Source organism: Chroicocephalus ridibundus, chromosome 1 (genome assembly GCF_963924245.1).
Source record: "Chroicocephalus ridibundus chromosome 1, bChrRid1.1, whole genome shotgun sequence".
NCBI lineage: Eukaryota > Metazoa > Chordata > Aves > Charadriiformes > Laridae > Chroicocephalus > Chroicocephalus ridibundus.
In genome coordinates this window covers 10,176,455-10,197,096 of record NC_086284.1, presented here as the reverse complement: position 1 = coordinate 10,197,096, position 20,642 = coordinate 10,176,455, and the positions used below count along the sequence as shown (strand labels likewise).

The 20,642-nt window shown below is 57.1% G+C and overlaps 1 protein-coding gene across 1 annotated transcript in view; it reads right to left on the bottom strand.

Annotated features, from left to right (window-relative positions):
* The window catches only part of LOC134511340 (neuronal acetylcholine receptor subunit alpha-10-like), a 47,186-nt gene extending 27,074 nt beyond the window's left edge, over window positions 1-20,112 (bottom strand). The window contains exon 1 of the mRNA XM_063325129.1: window positions 20,065-20,112. Coding sequence (XP_063181199.1) covers window positions 20,065-20,112 — 48 coding nt within the window. The remainder of the gene's footprint in view (window positions 1-20,064) is intronic.
* Window positions 20,113-20,642: the final 530 nt, after the last annotated feature.

Sequence of the window (20,642 nt, the reverse complement as noted above, 5' to 3'; positions counted from 1 at the left end):
AATACCTGATTGACTCAGAGATTAATCATTTTGCTGTCGTCTACCCAATGGTATAAGCCAGAGGAAGCGAGAAGAACACCCAGTGCCATCCGCACGCAATGAATGCATCCTTTGGAGGGCTCTAGGAAGGGATTTGAATCTCGACAGCAGTGCCTCTGAACGAGAGAGACCTTTACAGCAAGACAGAGGCAAGGGACAAGGTTGCACTCCACGCGTTAAAATGTTGGACTTGGGAACGGGCCTCCTACATCTCCAGCATCATTTCTTCTTACCCTTGCTTTGTTTTTCCTCGCCAGAACCAAAGGAAGCAGCGAGCCCTTTTCCACCCTTATGGGCATCTCTAGGAAAAATAAGGCCCCCTCTTTCTTCAGCACCTCTCATTGTAGAGCTTCAAACACCTTACCAATGAAGCCCAGCGCGCTGTTTCCAATTTACAAAGAGGGAAACTGAGACGTGGGGTGATGTCCTGGTTTAACTTCAGCCACCAACAAAGAAACAGGCGGCCGCTCGCTCGCTTCCCCCCTGCCACGGGAGAGGGGTAGAATGGGAAGAAAAAGGCAAAACTTGTGGGTTGAGATCAAGGCAGTTTAACAGAACAGCGAAGGAAAGCAGAAAACCACAACAATAACGCTGTTAGAGGAATGTACAAAACACCATGAATGTACCACTGCTCACCGACCGGACCCGGGAAGTACCGCTGTCCCGTGACAGCTCCTTGGGAAAACTGACCCTATTCCTGCCAGAACCGGGTGTTATCCACCCTTTGTTCTATACTTTCAACGTCATGCCCAGATCTTACACTTTCCAATGAATTACCACCGCTTTTCCCTGTCTTTGATATATACACACATCTATAGACATACAGCTATCATAGAACGGTCGAGGTTGGAAGGGACCTTTCAGATCATCAAGTCCAACCATCAACCCAACACTGACAAAAACCACCGCTAACCCACGTCCCTCAGCACCACGTCTGCCCGGCTTGTAAATCCCTCCCGGGACGGTGACTCCACCACTGCCCTGGGCAGCCTCTTCCAATGACAACCCTGTTGGTGAAAACATTTTTCCTAATATCCACCCTAAACCTCCCCTGGTGCAACTTGAGGCCGTTTCCTCTTGTCCTGTCGCCTGTTCCTTGAGAGAAGAGACCGACACTTAGTCTCTGGGCCATCCCTCGACAATGTCCGTTGAGGTTGAGTTCATTTAACCCATGGCTTTGGGCTCCCTCTGTCAGAGCCGTCTCTCAGGGCAGGGGAGATGGTGTGTGGTGCTGGACTCCTGCATGCTGTATCCAGAGCTCGCCGCTGGTGTAGCTGGTGCGGACCCTGCCCAGGTTCCGCAGGTTGAAGATGTCAATCTTCAGGAAGTTGCTGGGCGCCAGTTGCTGAGGTCAGGTGTGATCCCATCACCGCTGCGCTTTACTCACGTTCATCAAAGTCCATCTGCCATTGTTTTGGGTGATTCTTACTGGAGTCCCATTGGTATGGCATCTAGCAATTCTAATAATGATGACACAGAGTGGCAGGGCTATACAGCAATTAACATCACACAAATGGATTCATTGGCTTGTCTCACCCACAGTCAGATCACCATGACCATGTGAGCCGCCTTCTGGATGCGGGGAAGGCTCTGGACGTTGTCTCTCTGGACTTTGGTAAGGCCTTTGACACCGTCCCCCAGAGCGTTCTCCTGGAGAAGCTGGCGAATCGCGGCATAGACAAGTGTACTCTTTGCTGGGTAAAAAACCGGCTACATGGCCGTGCCCAGAGAGTTGTGATTAGTGGGGTGAAATCCTCTTGGCGGCCGGTCACCAGTGGTGTCCCTCAGGGCTCAGTTTTGGGGCCAGTTTTGTTTAAAATCTTTTATCAATGATCTGGATGAGGGGACTGAGTGCACCCTCAGTGAGTTTGCAGATGACACCAAACTAGCTGGGAGTGTTGATCTGCTTGAGGGAAGGAAGGCTCTACAGAGGGCCCTGGACAGGCTGGAGGGATGGGCCAAGGCCAATTGGATGAGGTTTAATAAGGCCAAGGGCCGGGTCCTGCATTTCGGTCACAACAACCCCAAGCAACGCCAGGGGCTTGGGGAAGAGTGGCTGGAAAGCTGCCCCGCAGAAAAGGACCCGGGGGTGCTGGTGGCCGGCCAGCTTAACATGAGCCAGTCCTCCCCCAGATGAGCTGGGATCACTGGAAACCGGCTCAGCTCTCTCCAACCCCCCCCAAAGCAGCACAGCCCTCCCCAAAATGAGCTGGGACCGCTGGCGTCCAGCTCAACCCTGCCCAGCCCCCCCAGACCAGCGCAACCCCCCAAAGGCAGCCCAGCCCTCGGGACCCTTGCAGAGGCCGCCAGGCTGGGGCCCAGGGGGCGGGTCGGGGGTGTCGCGTGAAAAGGGGCAAAGCGGTTTTGGCAGAAAAGGAACCCCCTTGTGTTCTAACACTCCTCACCGAGGTGGGAGGCCAGGTGCGGCTGGGTTTAAATCCTGAGGGATGCCCAATTCAGCACTATCAGCCCAATGGCCTTTAATGTGTATTAAAGTGTTACGATTTGGGCACAGTAATAGTGGACTGCACCTTCCGTCTAGTCGTGCTCGTGAACTAGCACGGCCACTCTCGAGTCTTTGGTCGCGTTCGGTGAGAAACCAAAAGGACGAGCTACTTCAAAAAGTGCAGTTTATTTAAGCAACAGATAGATAGGTTCTTAGGGCAGCCGGTGATAAATACACTGTCTGCAAAGCACGTGCAAATGAAAGTATTGTTACATCTACAAAACGCGGGACAAAGTTCTAACGATACAGCCTGGCTATACATGTAGAAAAGAGAGTCTCTAGAGAAATTTCTAAGTTTCCCGAGGAAGCCCTCGGTATAATCTAAGTCTTACCCAAAGGTGTCCCTATGGGGGGGAAGAGAGGCTCAGCCCGTCGCCTGCTCCCAGAAGCCAGTGATGGAATTCTTTGCGATGGTGTCTTCCCTGGGTATCCCCCCTCTCTCGGGCTGTTTTTCTACTATTTGTTATCTTCGAGGTGGAGTTTGAGTGACTTTAGTCGTACATACTTTTACCATGAGTGGTGTAAATTTTTCTCGCTTCACAGTTAAAGGTCTAGTTTACGAGAAGCTCAGGGCGCAGGCTCAAGAAGGAGCGGTCGCACCTTGGAGGCGGGTAGCCTTCGGGGTGGAGGTGTGTTTTGGTATTATAATGACATTCTAACGAGCAAAGTTCACACAAAGGACAGCATTTCATCAAAATTTGACAAAATGTTGGCTCTGAGCATCGAGCGGGCAGCTAATTGGCAGCTTACCTGTTTCCTGGTATCATCCCATTCCCGTATCTGCTATACATCCTAAGGTAAAGCCGCGGAATAATTGCATCCCGTCCCGTACCTCATGTAGCTTATCAGGGAACCACAGGTGTTGTATCCTTCATGCCAGCTGCGGCTGTTTTCTCCCTCAGAAGCCTCTTGATTTTCTACTTTTCCTTCATGTGTGAACAATGCTGTACTTTTGTATTTTTAGCCAATTTAGTATTTATTCCACACCCTGCAATCAAGCGAGTCAGGTGGTGAAAGCCTCGGTGGTATGGAGGCCGATGGCTGAAATATCAATATGGGGAGGCCTGGCAGATTGACGATACCACACTGCCACAAACCCACCAAGGTAAGGACCATGTGCTCACAGTGGTGGAAGCAAGCACTGGATGGCTGGAAACGTACCCTGTGCCCCGTGCCGCTGTGGGACCTTAAAACAATGGGATACACAGTTAGCAAAGGCCACCTGGCTAGTTAACACCAGGGGATCTAATAATTGAGCTGGTCCTGCCCAATCAGAACTTCCACGTACCGTAGAAGGGGATAAAGTCTCAAACTGAAGGAGGGTAGATTTAGATTGGCTCTCAGGAAGAAATTCTTGACTGTGAGGGTGGTGAGGCACTGGCACAGGTTGCCCAGGGAAGTTGTCAGTGGCCCATCCCTGGAGGTGTTCGAGGCCAGGCTGGGTGAGGCTTTGGGCGGCCTGGTCTAGTGGGAGGTGTCCCTGCCCAGGGCAGGGGGGTTGGAACTGGATGATCTTTAAGGTCCCTTCCAACCCGAACCATTCTGCAGTTCTGTGATGTCGTCTACCTTGACTTGAGCAAGGCTTTTGACACTGTCTGTCATAACATCGTCCTTAGGAGACTGAGGAAGTGTGGACTAGACGAGGGGACAGTGAGGTGGATGGAGAGCTGGCTGCGTGACAGGACTCAGAGGGTCGTCATTAATGGAGCAGGGTCGAGTTGGAGGCCTCTAACCAGTGGTGTCCCGCAGGGGTCAATACTTGGACCAGTATTGTTTAAAGTATTCATCAACAGCCTGGACGAGGGGAGAGAGTGTATGCTCAGCAAGGTCGCTGCTGATACCAAACTGGGGGGGGTGGCTGAGACCCCAGAGGGCCGTGCTGCCATCCAGCGTGAGCCAGACAGGCTGGGGAGCTGGGCAGAGAAGAACCTAATGAGGTTCAACAAGGACAAGGGCAGGGTCCTGCAGCTGGGGAGGAAGAGTGTCAGGCAGCAGTATGGGTTAGGGGTGGACCTGCTGGAAAGCAGCTCTGAAGAAAAGGATCTGGGGGTCTTGGTAGACAGTAAATTATCCATGAGCAAGCCATGTGCCCTTGTCGCCAAGAAGGCCAGCAGAATTCTGGGCTGCACAGGGAAGAGCGTGGCCAGCAGGTCAAGGCAGGTCATTCTCCCCCTCTGCTCTGCACTGGTGAGGCCACAACTGGAGTACTGTGTCCAGCTCTGGGCTCCCCGGATCAAGAGAGACGGGGAAGTTCTGGAGAGAGTCGAGCGTAGGGCAGCAAAGATGATTGAGGGATTAGAGCATCTCCCTTATGAGGAAAGGCTGAGAGAGCTGGGACTCTTTAGCCCGGAGAAGAGAAGGCTGAGGGGGGACCTTCTTAATGTTTACAAGTATCTGAAGGGTGGGCTGAAGGAGGATGGAGCCAGGCTCTTTTCAGTGGTTGCCAGTAAGAGGACGAGGGGTAACGGGCACAAGGTGGAACATAGGAAGTTCCGATCAAACATGAGGAAAAACTTCTTCACGGTGAGGGTGAGAGCGCACTGGAAGAGGCTGCCCAGGGAGGTTGTGGAGTCTCCTTCTCTGGAGACTTTCAAGACGTGCCTGGCTGCAGTCTTGAGTAATGTGCTGTGGGCAATGCTGCTTTAGCAGGGGAGTTGGATAGATGATCTCTAGAGGTCCCTTCCAACTCTGAAATTCTGTGAGTCCATGAAAAGTTCAGCCTGGGGAAGAGAAAGCTCCGTGGAGACCTTGGAGCCCCTTCCAGTCCCTCAAGGGGCTCCAGGAAAGCTGGGGAGGGACTCTGGATGAGGGACGGGAGCCATGGGACGAGGGGGAAGGGGTTTCCACTGCAAGAGGGGAGACTGAGCTGAGATCTCGGGCAGAAATTCTTGGCTGTGAGGGCGGTGAGCCCCTGGCCCAGGTTGCCCAGAGAAGCTGTGGCTGCCCCATCCCTGGAGGGGTTCAAGGCCAGGTTGGCCGGGGCTTGGAGCAAGCTGGGCTGGTGGGAGGTGTCCCTGCCCAGGGCAGGGGGTGGCACTGGGTGGGCTTTAAGGTCCCTTCCCACCCAAACCATGCCCGGAAGGGGTGGGGCCCTTCTCCTTCTCCTTTTCTCCTTCTCCTTCTCCCTCCCTTCTTGTTATGATTTGAGAAACCCACCACAATTTCTTGTCCTTTAGACAAGTACTCTCTCACCTGATGACCCCTCCCCACCCGGGAAGGGGAATGGGGGAAAAACAAGAAAACAGGAGGGTTGAAAGAGAAATAGATTTACTAGGATGAAACTAAAGAATTTACACTAATAATGCTAAAGAAGCAGTGTCAATCCCGATAATGATATAAAATACCCAAGGACTACACCCAGCCCATTCCATCAGCAGGAAGCCGTGCACTCCCAGCAGGGGACAGCCAATGGGGGACACCGTGAGCGCTGTGGCTTTGCGAGGAAGGGAAGGGCTCAGGGTTCCGGCACCGCAGCAAGGAGTTCTCTGCACCGCCGCCATCAAGGGAGAGTTGAACTACACAGCAAACTTTATAATTTGTACTGAATGTGATGTTCGTGCTATGAAATAGTCCTGTTGTCAGCCTGGGGCAAGTGCCCTCCTTGTCTTGCTCTTCCTCATCCCCTGCTGCATGTCACCAAGGGGGGCCCTGACTGCCCTGTGATGTCACAAAGGGCGGCTCTGACTGCCCCATGATGTCACAAAGCGGGGACGTGCCCCCCTGCCACACTATAAAAGGGGGACGCGGTCCCCACTGGAGCCGTCAGCGGATGCTGGGCACTGCAGTCTGGCATTGTCTGGGCAGACTGTAGCCTCGGCCTCTGACACCCCAGCAGTCTTGCGGGTCCCGTCACTGGGGACCCAGGAGGACACTGGGGAGCCGCATCACGGTTCTGTGCTGGTGACTGGGAGCACCGCAGCCACACCGGAGTCGGTGCCATGGGGCGCTCCGACGCCGTGTCTCCCCTGGGCCCTCTCATCCTGATTGTGATGGGACTCAGCGTGTTCTCAGCTGTGCTGCAGAGCAAGCGGCTTCAGGTAGGTGACTGTTGCACCACACTGTGCTGCGGCGTGGGGTGGCGAGGGATGGCATGGGGTGCTGTGGGGTGCTGTGGGGGGCTGTGGTGTGGGACTGGGAGGTGCTCCCGTCTCACCCAGCTCCTGGGGACCTTGCAGAAGTGGTGGAAGAAGAATAAGAAGAAGCGTCAGACAAGCAAGACAGGAGCCCGGCCAGAGAAGCAGAGCGGTGAGTGGCCCCAGCACCGAGCACCCTGCAAACGGCCGACACCCCATGGCAGCCCTGAGCCGGGGCTGTGCCGGGGGCTGCCGGCCGCTCACTCTGTCTCCTCCCTCTGCAGCTTCTCGGGCAGTGGATGGAGAAGTGGAGAAATCCCATTCGAAGCAGGAGAAGCGGTGAGTGTGGGGGAGACCCCAGATGCTGCCCCAGACCCTCACCCCGTGCCCTGCCCCTGCCTGCGCTGGGCAGCCCTGCCCACCGGCCAAGGAGGGGTGCTGCCCGCGGGTCCCGCTGGGCTCCGGGGTGCAGCGGGGTCTCTTTCTCCTCCTCTGCAGGGCGAGTGCGGAGGCCTTGAACAGGAAGCCCCTCTCCCCATGGGCCCCACTGGCCACCATGAACCCAATGACAGACAGAGGCTGCTCTTCCTTCAGCTCCCTCTACTCCTTCCCAGAGCCCTGGCCTGGTGCAATGGCGGAGCTGGCAGCACTCGACCGCTCAGGACCGTGCCATCCCCCCAGGGCTGTCAAGGGGAGGGTGCAGGAGCCAGGGCCAGCCCTCTGCCAGGAGTCCCCACTGGAAATGCCTACAAGGACTAAGCAAGAGCCGGTCCCCAGGGAAAGCAGGGACAGGGTGCAGAGCCCTGTGCACACACAGCCTTCACCCTGCAGCCCCCAAGCCATGGCCACGGACCAAGGGGAGCTGATCATGGGGCTCCTCCACCCTTTTGAGTCCACCCAGGAGATGGCCAGGCAGTGCTGTGAGATGCTGAAGGTGCTGCAGGCCCGTTGGCAAGGGGCAGTGGGAGCCTGTGACCAGAAATTCCCCGGGGAGCCCTTCCATCCCCTGGGCAGGATGGAGGCGCAGGAGCAGCTGGGGGCCACAGTGAAGCCCCGGCACCTGGGAGTGGAGTGGCCGTGAGTGGATGCAAACACGGATAAGGCTGAGGATGGGGACATGGAGAAGGAGAAGGACACGGGACCAGACAGAAGTGTGAAGGAGAAGGAAAGGAGCAGCCCTGTGGAGCTCGGCAGGGGGAGCCTGTCAGAAGTGTAGAGAAACAGCAACGTGGGGCCAGGCGAGAACAACTCCATGGGGCCAAGCACCAGCAGCCCCCCAGGCTCAGGCAGGAGCACCCCCATGTATGCAGAAGGGAGGAGGGACAGGGCGCAGAGCCCCATGAATGTTCTTCCGCCGCCCAGCAGCCCCCTAGCCAAGGCCACGGACGAGAGGGAGCTCTTCTTGGAGCTCTTGGACACTGTCAAGACCTTGGAGGAGGAGGGGCAGCAGCATGGCAAGCCTGTGAATAGGGAGTGTGACCAGGCGTCCCCAGGGCTGTGCCCGCTAGGACGGTGCCTGTGTCACTGCTGCACCCGGCTCTGCCACCGCCTGAAGGACTGGTGGAGACGCTGCTGCCGGCCACGCCGTGTCTGCTTCAGAAATTTCCCCCAGTGGGTGGGAAGTGTGGGGCCAGGAACCCCCTGGGGTGCCCCTCTTCTGAAACAATAAAAAAGTCAGTATTTTCTCTATCCCTGTGACTGTCAGCAGATCAGTTTTGTCCCTTGACAGGAGCAGAGAATCAGTTTTGGGTAACGACAACAGTAGATGCTACAGTAATGCCCACTCTCCCGTGGAGATGGGGGGGCCCTTGTGCATTGCACCCCACCCTAAGAGATAGACAACTTCTGTTACCGTTAGAAGATGCTGCACCCTCAGCTCATGCCATGATCTTATTTGACATATTGGAAATTATCCCCGGTACGAGAGTAGATCCAAAGACAATTTCTAGAAAGCTTTGCAGATCCCGCCTGTTCATTGGAAGCTCTGCAGCGCAACAGAACCTCAAGAGCGCTGTCAGCAACCATCAGGCCGTGTGCTTCCCTCAGGCGTGCAAAGACCTGATGGTCATTGACACGGGTCAAGGCTGTCGCACACCTTTGGTGGCACATCCTCCGTGATACCAAAGGACTGTGACATGGGCACCAGTTAATTTACATCCGCTCTAGATGTTTGTGTATTGCCAAAAGGGAGCAGAACCACGAGTGCAGGCTGACGCAGGCTACAGCTCTGCAAGCAAACAGGCCGCACGGACTCCTCTCCTCATAAGCACATTTCCCTGCAAAGGGTGAGGTTCAGAAAAATCGGAAAGGATAAGAAAGTTCCCAGTTACTAAACGCCTAAAAAAACCCCAACAAAACAACCAAAACCAGCCCAACGAGTGAAAAAGAATCACGGTACAAGCACAGGCCACATCCTTTAACTTTTTGGCCTTCGGTCTAGCTAAACAGTGAAATGGTCTCCGCTGCTGAAGTTCAAGTGCCCAGTCTGGGCAGGGCTGGGAGTGCTCAGCCTGGAGAAGAGGCGGCTCAGGGGGATCTCCTCCACGCACATCAATACCTGCAGGGAGGGTGCCAAGAGGACGGAGGCTGGAGCTGGTCATCACCACCGTGAGCAGTGGCAGCAGCTCGGGGCGCTGCTGAGTTCATGGGAGGTTTTGGGATGGTGTGAGACCCGTGAAGGGGTAATCCCAAGTCCTCCTGTCCCTTTGCTGAACATCTCCTTCTCTCCCTTTGGGGCGCGCAGGCCTCAGACTTGTGCTCCCACACTTTTCTGTGGGCCCAGAAGGCAAATGTGTGGAGCCTCTGAAAGCATTTTGCCTGGAAGGGATCGACTCAAAGGTGTGTCTTCTCAGGGATGCCCGCACCTCCCCTTCTATCCCTTGCTGACCCTCCACCCCCTTCCCTTTCTGTCCGCAAGCCTTCCCTCTTGTGTCTGCTCTTCCCCAGGCTGCTCCTGCCTGCCCCTGTGTCCGTGTCCCTGTCCTTGTTCACGTCTGCATCTGCGTCCATGTCCCTGTCTGCCCCCAGCCCCAGTTGCTCCCTCCCAAGGCACTGGGGTGTCACGCTTTCGGCTGGGGTGGGGATGACTTCCTTGCGAGCAGGTGGTGTAGCGCTGTGTTTTGGATTTGGGATGAAAACAGTGTTGGTAGCGCACTGGTGGTTTTAGCTGTTGCTGAGCTCTCAAGGCCTTTTCTGCTCCTCACGCTGCCCGACCGACAGTGGCCTGGGGGGCACAGGGAGTTGGGAGGGGACAGAGCCAGGACACCTGACCCCGACTGAGCAAAGGGACATTCCGTGCCATTTGACGTCACGCTCAGTATATAAAGCCGGGGAAAGAAGAAGGAAGGGCTGATGTTCAGAGTGATGGCGTTTGTCTTCCCAAGTCCCCCTCACGCTGCCGGAGCCCGGCTTTCCTGGAGACGGCTGAACCCCCGCCTGCAATGGGAAGCAGCCAACGGGTTCCTTGTTTGGCTTTGCTTGTGCGCGCGGCTTTTGCTTTGCGTATTAAACTGCCTTTCTCTCACGCCACGACTTTCCTCCCTTTCCCACTTCCCATTCTGTGTGTCCAGAGAAGGGCAAGGGAGCTGCTGAGGGCTCTGGAGCACAGGCCACGGCGCCGGGCCCTCAGCCGCCCCACAGCCGGGCGCAGCCCCGCCCCAGGCCCCGGCCCCGGCCCCGACCCCGACCCGGCCCGGCCCGGCCCGGCCCACAGCGGCGGCCGATGGCGGCGCTCGGGGGTTCCCTCCCAGGAGGCGGCGGTGTTCCCCCCGCATATCCCTGCAACGTGATCAGGAACTAGTGCTGAAGGGCCGTCTGTGTCTTCTCGCGAATTCTCACTCGCCAAGGGACAGCTTCGGGGCAGGTACGTCCGCAAGGGAGCGGGGGTTGGTGGCGAAAAAAGGCAAAAAAGGGGCTATTCCGGAGCTGCCCGGGGCCGGGGAAAGGCCGGGAGGGCGCAGGCCGGCCGCGAGGGCCGGCAGCTGGCGGGGGGGCGCTGACGGGCCGGGCCGGGGCGAGCAGGAACGGCGCTCAATTTAAACGGGGTGTAACGGCCCCCACCGGTCGCTTCCCGAGGGACAGCTTCGGGGCAGGTACGTCCGCAAGGGAGCGGGGGTTGGTGGCGAAAAAAGGCAAAACAGGGGCTTTTCCGGAGCTGGGGAAAGGCCGGGAGAGCGCAGGCCGCCCAGCAGAGCCAGCAGCTCCCAGGGGGGCTGCTGACAAGATGGGGGACACAGCAGATTCCCCGCCCTCCCTCTGCCTAGCTGAAGAAGGTAACGAAGAGGACAGGGGGCTGTGGGAACATGTTCCTGCCCGGCGAAGCAGGCGTGTCTCCCCAGTAACTCCCTGGCCTTCCAGGTACCCTGAAAAACCAGGTACGAGGCTCTGCGAGGGGAACCTAATGCTGACGAGGAAGATAATGCAGTGTCCACAGAGGTGTTGCCAAGGTTAAGCCAAACCACACCTCGCATCAAAACGTCTTCAGTTAAGAAGAAAAGACGGGTCACTGTTGTAGGCGACTCCATCCTGAAGGGAGCGCAAGGCCCGATATGCAGACCAGACCCACTTCTCAGGGAAGGGGCCCGGGTTAAAGATACCAGAAGAAAACTTCTCTCCCTGGTAAGCCCCTCCGATTATTAACCGCTCCTCATTTTTCAGACAGGCAGAGATGATCTGTTACCGAGAATCCCAAGGGAGATCAAGAGAGACTTCTGGGCCTTGGGATGACTAGGAAAGGGCTCAGGAGCGCAAGTCGTGCTCTCCTCTGTCGTTGCAGGCACAGGGAAGGATGAGGAAAGCAACAGGAAGAGCCCGCAGATCAATACCTGGCTGCGAGCCTGGTGTCAGCGGCAGGACTTTGGGGTTTTTGATCACAGCATGGTTTGACAGGACAGCAGGCCTGTTGGAGACAGATGGGATACACCTGCCTCAAAAGGGGAAAAGGATCCTTGCACAGGAGTTGGCAGGGCTCATCAAAGGGGCTTTCAAGTAGATTTGAAGGGGGAAAGGGATGAATCCGGCAGCAGAGACACAAGGGTCGTTGATGGGTTAGAAGCTACGGCTGCGCCTGGGAATGGTCAGGTAGGAGTGAAGCCTTCTTCCAGCAAAAAGGTGTCAGGATCAGCAGGCCAGCTGAAGTGCTTCCACACTCATGCCTGCAGCATGGGCAAGAAAGAGGAGGAGCTGGAAGCCATTGTGCAGCAGGACAGCTATGACATAGTCGCCGTCACGGAAACGTGGTGGGCTGACTAGCACACCCTGCGGGAGCACAGCGCTCGTTCCCTGTGCACCTTGAATATCCAGTGTCATATCCACGACCCTCATGGGCAACTGGTCAGGGGAATGTCATGGGCCAACTTGGCCAGGAGAGCCCCAAAACTGTGCGTGAACCTCTTCTTTGAAAGAGTCACGAAGCACGATCACCTAGCCAGGATCCTGCTAGCGGAGATGCCAGTCAGCAGCATAAGAGTCTGCGGAGCTACAGTTTCAGAGACCCAGGCTGGAGAATGAGACGCACCCTCACCAACCTCCTCCCAGCCTCCTGGCGTGTTCTGCAGGTACGGGAACCCAGAGTGACATCTCACCGCGGTATCACAAAGCTAAGCAAAGTGATCCTCCAGGCCTTCTGCATAGCAGCGCTCAGCAGGAGGAATTCCTGACCACTTCAGTGGTATGGCCAGAGGGTCATTTTCATAAGCGAGCCACTGCGGTGTTCCACTCTAGCCTGGTTGAGGTCGTTGTCCTTGTCCAGTTGCGATGCCCGTTACGCCAGTCTTCACTGTCAGGCTGATGTCAGGTTGCCCTCATAAAAAGCTAAAACGCCCAAAATACTGGTGCTGGGATGTCAGCTGTGAGCAAAAAGAGCTTTTCAGGCAGGAAAACCTCAATTTTGTGAAAAAGCTTTAGGCTTCTTCTAGTAACTGACAACTTTCTTATCCTTTCCGATTTTTCTGAACCCCACCCTTTTGCAGGGCAATCTGCTCATGAGGAGAGGAGTCCGTGCACCCTGTTTGCTTGCAGAGCTGTAGCCTGCGTCAGCCTGCACTCGTGGTTCTGCTCCCTTTTGGCAAAACACCAACGTCTAGAGCAGACGTAAATTAAGTGGTGCCCATGTCAGAGCCCTTTGGTGTCACGGAGGATGTGTGTTCCTGGACCCACACTTCCCAGCCATTAGGGGAAATTGCTGAAGCGGACGCGGCGTGGCTGGCAGCAGTGTCTCCACCAGTCCTTCAGGCGGTGCCAGAGCCGGGTGCAGCAGTGACACAGGCACCGTCCTAGCGGGCACAGCCCTGGGGACGCCTGGTCACACTCCCTGTCCACGGGCTCGCTGTGGTGCTGCCCCTCCTCCTCCAAGGTCTTGACAGTGTCCAAGAGCTCCAAGTAGAGCTCCCTCTCGTCTGTGGCCTTGGCTGGGGGGCTGCTGCATGTTCACGGGGCTCTGCGCCCTGTCCGTCCTCCCTTCCACATCCATGGGGGTGCTCCTGCCTGAGCCTGGGGGGCTGCTGGTGCTTGGCCCCATGGAGTTGTTCTCGCCCGGCCCCATCTTGCTGTTTCTCTTCACTTCTGCCAGGCTCCCCCTGCCAAGCTCCACAGGGCTGCTCCTTTCCTTCTCCTTCACACTTGTGTCTGGTCCCGTGTCCTTCTCCTTGTCCATGTCCCTATCCTCAGCCTTATCTGTGTTTGCAGCCACTCACGGCCGCTCCGCTCCCAGGTGCTGGGGCTTCACTATGGCCCCCAGCTGCTCCTGCACCACCATCCTGCCCAGGGGATGGAAGGGCTCCCCGGGGAGGTTCCAATCACAGGCTCCCGCCCTTGCCAACGGGCCTGCAGCACCTTCAGCATCTCACAGCACTGCCTGGCCATCTCCTGGGTGGACTCAAAAGGGTGGAGGAACTCCATGATCAGCTCCCCTTGGTCCGTGGCCATGGCTGGGGGGCTGCAGGGTGAAGGCTGCGTGTGCACAGGGCTCTGCGCCCTGTCCCTGCTTTCCCTGGGGACCGGCTCTTGCTTGGTCCTTGTTGGCAGTTCCACTGGGGATTCCTGGCAGAGGGCTGGCCCTGGCTCCTCCACCCTCCCCTTGACAGACCTGGGGGTACAGCGGGGTCTTGAGCGGTTGAGCGCTGCCAGCTCCGCCATCGCACCAGGCCAGGGCTCTGGGAAGGAGTAGAGGGAGCTGAAGGAAGAGGAGCCTCTGTCTGTCAGAGAGTCCATGGTGGCCAGCGGGGCCCATGGGGAGAGGGGCTTCCTGCTTGAGTCCTCCACACTCGCCCTGCAGAGGAGGAGAAAGAGACCCCGCTGCACCCTGGAGCCCAGCGGGACCTGCGGGCAGCACCCCTCCTTGGCCGGTGGGCAGGGCTGCCCAGCGCAGGCAGGGGCAGGGCACGGGGTGAGGGTCTGGGGCAGCATCTGGGGTCTCCCCCACACTCACCGCTTCTCCTGCTTGGGCCGGGATTTCCTAACTCCTCTATCCACTGGCTGAGAAACTGCAGAGGGAGGAGACAGAGTGAGCGGCCAGCAGCTGCCTGCACAGCCCCAGCTCAGGGCTGCCGTGGGGTGTCGGCCGATTGCAGGGTGCTCGGTGCTGGGGCCACTCACCGCTCTGCTTCTCTGGCCGGGCTCCTGTCTTGCTTGTCTGACGCTTCTCCTTACTCTTCTTCTTCCACCACTTCTGCAAGGTCCCTAGGAGCTGGGTGAGACGGGAGCACCTCCCAGTCCCACACCACAGCCCCCCACGGCACCCCACACCACCCCACGCCATCCCTCGCCACCCCACGCCGCAGCACAGTGTGGTGCAACAGTCACCTACCTGAAGCCGCTTGCTCTGCAGCACAGCTGAGAATACGCTGAGCCCCATCACAATCAGGAGGAGAGGGCCTAGGGGAGACACGGCGTCAGAGCGCCCCATGGCACCGACTCCGGTGTGGCTGCGGTGCTCCCAGTTACCAGCACAGAACCGCGATGCGGCTCCCCAGTGTCCTCCTGGGTCCCCAGTGACGGGACCCGCAAGACTGCTGGGGTGTCAGAGGCCGAGGCTGCAGTCTGCCCAGACAATGCCAGACTGCGGTGCCCAGCATCCGCTGACGGCTCCAGTGGGGACCACGTCCCTCTTTTGTAGTGTGGCAGGGGGGCACATCCCCCTTTGTGACATCGTGGGGCAGTCAGAGCCCCCCTTGGTGACACTCAGCAGGGGATGAGGCAGAGCAAGAGAAGGAGGGCACTTGCCCCAAGCTGCCATCAGGACTATGTCATAGCATGAACATCACGTTCGATATAAATTATAAAGTCTGCTGTGTAGTTCGACTCTCCCTTGATGGCGGTGGTCCAGAGAACTCCTTGCCACAGTCTCGGAGCCCTGAGCCCTTCCCTTCCTCGTGAAGCTGCAGCGCTCGCAGTGCCCACCATTGGCTGTCCCCTGCTGGGAGTGCACGGCTTCCTGCTGATGGAATGGGCTGGGTGTAGTCCTTGGGTATTTTATATTGATATCGGGATCGACACTGCTTCTTTAGCATTATTAATGTTAATTCTTTAGTTTTATCCTATTAAATCGATTTCTATTTCAACCCTCTTGTTTCCTTGTTTTTCCCCAATTCCCCTTCCCGGGTGGGGAGGGGTCATCGGGTGAGAGAGTAATTGTCTAAAGGACAATAAATTGTGGTGGGTTTCTCAAACCATAACAAGAAGGGAGGGAGAAGGAGGAGAAAAGGAGAAGGAGAAGGGCCCCACCCATTCCGGGCATGGTTTGGGTAGGAACCGACCTTAAAGGCCACCCAGTGCCACCCCCTGCCCTGGGCAGGGACACCTCCCACCAGCCCAGCTTGCTCCAAGCCCCGTCCAACCTGGCCTTGATCCCCTCCATGGATGGGGCAGCCACAGCTTCTCAGGGCAACCTGGGCCAGGGGCTCACCGCCCTCACAGCCAAGAATTTCTGCCCAAGATCTCAGCTCAATCTCCCCTCTTGCAGTGGAAACCCCTTCCCCCTCCTCCCATGGCTCCCCTCCCTCATCCAGAGTCCCTCCCCAGCTTTCCTTGAGCCCCCTGACGGACTGGAAGGGGCTCCAAGGTCTCCGCGGAGCCTTCTCTTCTCCAGGCTGAACTTTTATAGATATTATTCAGTATTCCTGCTAAAAAATGAGACCCTTGTCTGACCGTCTGGTTTCATTTCAGTCAGTATCTGGGAATGATTTCCCACAAAAGTGCTTTGACCACTCCTGGGGGATCAGCTTTCCTGGTAGGAAAAGCTTCTACTCCTCCTGAGGGTGGATCCATGATTACCAGCAGGTGCTTAACGCCTTCCACAGGAGGCATGTCAGCATAAACGATCTGCAGCCTTTGGAATGTGTTTCTTTCCCATCTACAAGAAGGGTCGGAAGGAGGATCTGGGAAACTACAGGCCTGTGAGCCTGACGTCGGTACCAGGGAAGATCGTGGAGAGGATCATCTTGAGTGAGCTCTCACGGCAAGTGCAGGGCAGCCACGGAATCAGGGCCAGCCAGCATGGGTTTAGGAAAGGGAGGTCCTGCTTAACCAACCTGATCTCTTTCTGTGACCATATGAGCCGCCTGCTGGATGCGGGGAAGGCTGTGGACGTTGTCTCTCTGGACTTTGGTAAGGCCTTTGACACCGTCCCCCACAGCATTGTCCTGGAGAAGCTGGCGAATCGCGGCATAGACAAGTGCACTCTTTGCTGGGGTAAAAACTGGCTGGATGGCCGTGCCCAGAGAGTTGCGATTAGTGGGGTGAAATCCTCTTGGTGGCCGGTCACCAGTGGTGTCCCTCAGGGCTCAGTTTTGGGGCCAGTTTTGTTTAAAACCTTTATCAATGATCTGGATGAGGGGATTGAGTGCACCCTCGGTAGGTTTGCAGATGACACCAAACTAGGTGGGAGTGTTGATCTGCTTGAGGGAAGGAAGGCTCTACAGAGGGCCCTGGACAGGCTGGAGGGATGGGCCAAGGCCAATTGGATGAGGTTTAATAAGGCCAAGGGCCGGGTCCTGCATTTTGGTCACAACAACCCCAAGCAACACCAGGGGCTTGGGGAAGAGTGGCTGGAAAGCTGCCCCGCAGAAAAGGACCTGGGGGTGCTGGTGGCCGGCCAGCTTAACATGAGCCAGCAGTGTGCCCAGGTGGCCAAGAAGGCCAACAGCATTCTGGCTTGTATGAGGAATAGCGTGGCCAGCAGGAGTAGGGAAGTGACCGTGCCTCTGTACTCGGCACTGGTGAGGCCTCACCTCGAGTGCTGTGTTCAGTTCTGGGCCCCTCTGTACAAGAGGGACCTTGAAGTGCTGGAGCGTGTCCAGAGGAGAGCTACCAGGCTGGTGAGGGGTCTGGAGACCAAGTCCTATGAGGAGAGGCTGAGGGAGCTGGGCATGTTTAGTTTGGAGAAGAGGAGGCTGAGGGGAGACCTCATTGCCCTCCACAAGTCCCTGAAAGGAGGTTGGAGAGAGGTGGGTGTTGGCCTCTTCTCCCAGGTGAATAATGACAGGACCAGAGGAAAGGGTCTGAAGCTGCGGCAGGGGAGGTTTAGATTAGATAGTAGGAAGAATTACTTCACTGAAAGAGTGGTCAGGCACTGGAATGACCTGCCCGGGGAGGTGGTTGAGTCACCATCCCTAGAGGTGTTTAAGAAACGCCTAGATTTGGCACTTCAGGGCATGCTCTAGTGACAGAGATTGTAGGGGGGGTTTGTGTGTGTGTATGGTTGGACTCGATGATCTCAAAGGTCCTTTCCAGCCATGAAGAGTCTCTGATTCTATGATTCCCAGTTAGGCTTACTTCCGCCTCCAGTACAGTCAACTCTTGGGATCCCCCTGTGACCCCAGAAATACAAATGGGTTCTGACCCTCTATAGCTTGACGGTATTAGAGCGCACTGTGCACCTGTGTCCGCTAGAGCCTTATACTCCTGAGGGTCTGATGTGCCAGGCCATCGAGCCCACACCGTCCAATAAACCCGGTTGTCCCTTTCTTCCACCTGGCCGGAGGCAGGGCCCCTCCAATACCAGTCATAGTATCCGTTACTCACTCACTTCTTGCAGAAATGACTTGGAAGTTCCTTCAAGAGGATCAGAAGCAAGATCAGGCCTTCTGCTCTGTCTGGGGAACTGCCCGCTGGAAAGTGGGGCGGCACTTTTCCTGGAGGGATCCCCTTTTGTGGTTGTCCTTCCTTGCAACTCCTGTACCCGTGTCCGCAGGATCCAAGTAGGTTGTCCATCCCACTTCCTCATGTCCTCCCCGTGGTCACGCAGGTAGAAGAACCACAGGGTGCCTCGTGGTGTGTACCTGAGATGCTGGCCCGTACAGGTGGGGAGTAGGACATATTCTCTTCAAGTTGCTGGACCTTTCGGGACAGTTTCTCCACAGCTGGGACAAGGCGGGAAGAGAGACTTTCTTCATATCGCTGGAGCCGGCCAGCCACCTCATCCACCGTTGGTCCCTCTTCGCCTTTCCATTCCGTTACTGCCAGTGAGTTGGCATATGACGACGGTGCGCTTCGTACAAACTTCCGCCACATGGGCCTTGTGCATTGCACCTCATCAGGGTCTGTGGGTAAGTCTGCATTGTCCGAGTCATAATAAATCATCTCCCGCACGGCTAATTCTCTCAGGTACTGGATACCTCCTTCCATGGTAGTCCTCTTGCTTGGTTGACCTACAACATCTTCACTGAAGGGGTACCTCTCCCTCACGCCTGACAGGAGTGGTTGCCAGAGGCTGAGGGCTTGGGTCTTCTTTCCAATTGCCTTGTCAATGCCGCCTTCCCTAGACAGGGATCCCAGCTGCCTGGCTTCCCTACCCTCTAATTCCAGGCTACTGGCCCCGTTATCCCAACACCGAAGCAGCCAGGTGACAATGTGCTCGCCTGAAAGTGGGCTAAAATCTTCTCGCATATCCCGCGGCTCACTCAAGGATAGGGATCGGGTAATTATCTCTGGTTCTGCCCCTTCCTCCTCTTCTCATGATGGCCCTGGTTCATCATCATCTCTTACTAAGCGAACTGATTTCTTCATGTACTTCTTCTGTATGGGGGCAACTGATACTGGCACGGGTTGGTTCCCTGGTTCAGCGGCAGTGTCTGCCACAGGGCTTGCAGTAGCCACAGTGTCTGCCACAGGGCTTGCAGTAGCCGCAGTGTCTGTCACGGAATCACGGAATCTTCAGAGTTGGAAGGGACCTCTAGAGATAATCTAGTCCAACTCCCCTGCTAGAGCAGGATTGCCTAAAGCACATCCCTCAGGGCTGCATCCAGGCGGGTCTTGGTTGCCCTACGCTGGACTCGCTCCGGTAGTTCCCTGTCCCTCTTGAACTGGGGAGCCCAAAACTGGACACAATACTCCAGTTGTGGCCTCCCCAGTGCAGAGTAGAGGGGGAGAATGACCTCCCTCGACCTACTGGCCACAGTCTTCAATATGCAGCCCAGGATGCCATTGGCCTTCTTGGCGACAAGGGCACAATGCTGGCTCATGGATAGTTTGCTGTCTACTAGGACCCCCAGGTCCTTCTCCTCAGAGCTGCTTCCCAGCATGTCCGCCCCTAACCTATACTGGTGCTGTCGGTCTGGTCTCCATCTCTTTCCCCTGAGGGTGCTGCATAACACTGAGCAGTGCCTGGTAGATAGTGGCCAGGGCCCCGCACAGTGCAGTGAGTTGTGCCTCTCTAGAAGAGCCCCAGTATTTCCCCTGCAGATATTCTACTCCTCTCTCAGGGTCCTGTAATTGTTCAGGGGTGAAGTCCCAGAGCATTGGAGGCGAGAAGTTCTCTAGGTACCTGCCCCTGTTCTCCCACATGCCGTGCCACCCCTGCCTGTCCAGCCTCAGAGCTGGGGAGGGACTCTGGATGAGGGAGGGGAGCCATGGGACGAGGGGGAAGGGGTTTCCACTGCAAGAGGGGAGATTGAGCTGAGATCTCGGGCAGAAATTCTTGGCTGTGAGGGCGGTGAGCCCCTGGCCCAGGTTGCCCAGAGAAGCTGTGGCTGCCCCATCCCTGGAGGGGTTCAAGGCCAGGTTGGCCGGGGCTTGGAGCAAGCTGGGCTGGTGGGAGGTGTCCCTGCCCAGGGCAGGGGGGTGGAATGAGATGATCTTTAAGGTCCCTTCCCACCCAAACCATTCTATGATTCTATATCTATATTTCACCACCCAGACAAATGCTCGGGGGGCCGTGACCCCTCAACCCTGCAGCTGGGGCAGCCCCGGCCGAGTCAGGTTCCCGCTCTCAGGCTCCTCTTCCCTGGCGCTGGTGGATCTTCCACCCTGCAGGACCACGAAGGGCCAAGGGGGGCTCAGGACGAGCCACCCTCATGAGGCACCGGTGGCCACCACTGTCCCTAGGGGCAGTGAGTCCACAGGGCCATCATGCAGCATTGCCCAGGACCAGCACACTCATGAGGAAGACCATGAGGAAGAAGACCCACATGAAGAAGCGGTCCATCACCTTGGCCACCTTCTTCTACTCACTGGTCCGGCACCGGGAGGCTTGGTGATGCCGGAAGCAGCCGGCGACATAGGCCACGTTCCTCAGCAGGCCATCGTGGTGGCACATGCAGTGGTCCCGGGGACAGCCCCCTGCCTCGGCACCCACCTCCCCCTCCATGGGGCTCTCCCCCGGCCCCCCAGTGTCCTCCCTGCCCGCCCGCCTGCCCAGCACCCGCTGGGGGCTCTTGCAGCTCTCGCCCACCTCGTAGACACAGCAGAGCCGGGCCATGTGGTGGAGGATGAGCCACCTGGCCCAGGGGGGCACGGGCCGGGGCCCTGGGCCACAGTGGTGGACGTTCATGATGAAGATGGTCAGCGCGGTGGAGGCCGTGATCATGGTCATGGTGGCGATGTAGTACTTCCCTGTGTGGGTAATGGGTGGTGACGCCGCGGCAGGGTGGGGAGAGACCACTGCCCACCTCCCCGCATTGAAACCCCCCCTGGCATGGAATCCATCGGGTCCCCGGTGTGCAGCCGGTTGTGGAGGTCGATCTGGTTCCCGTTGTAGCTCCAGGAGCCGAAGGTGAGGCGGCACCGCTGCCCGTCGAAGGGCAAGTAGG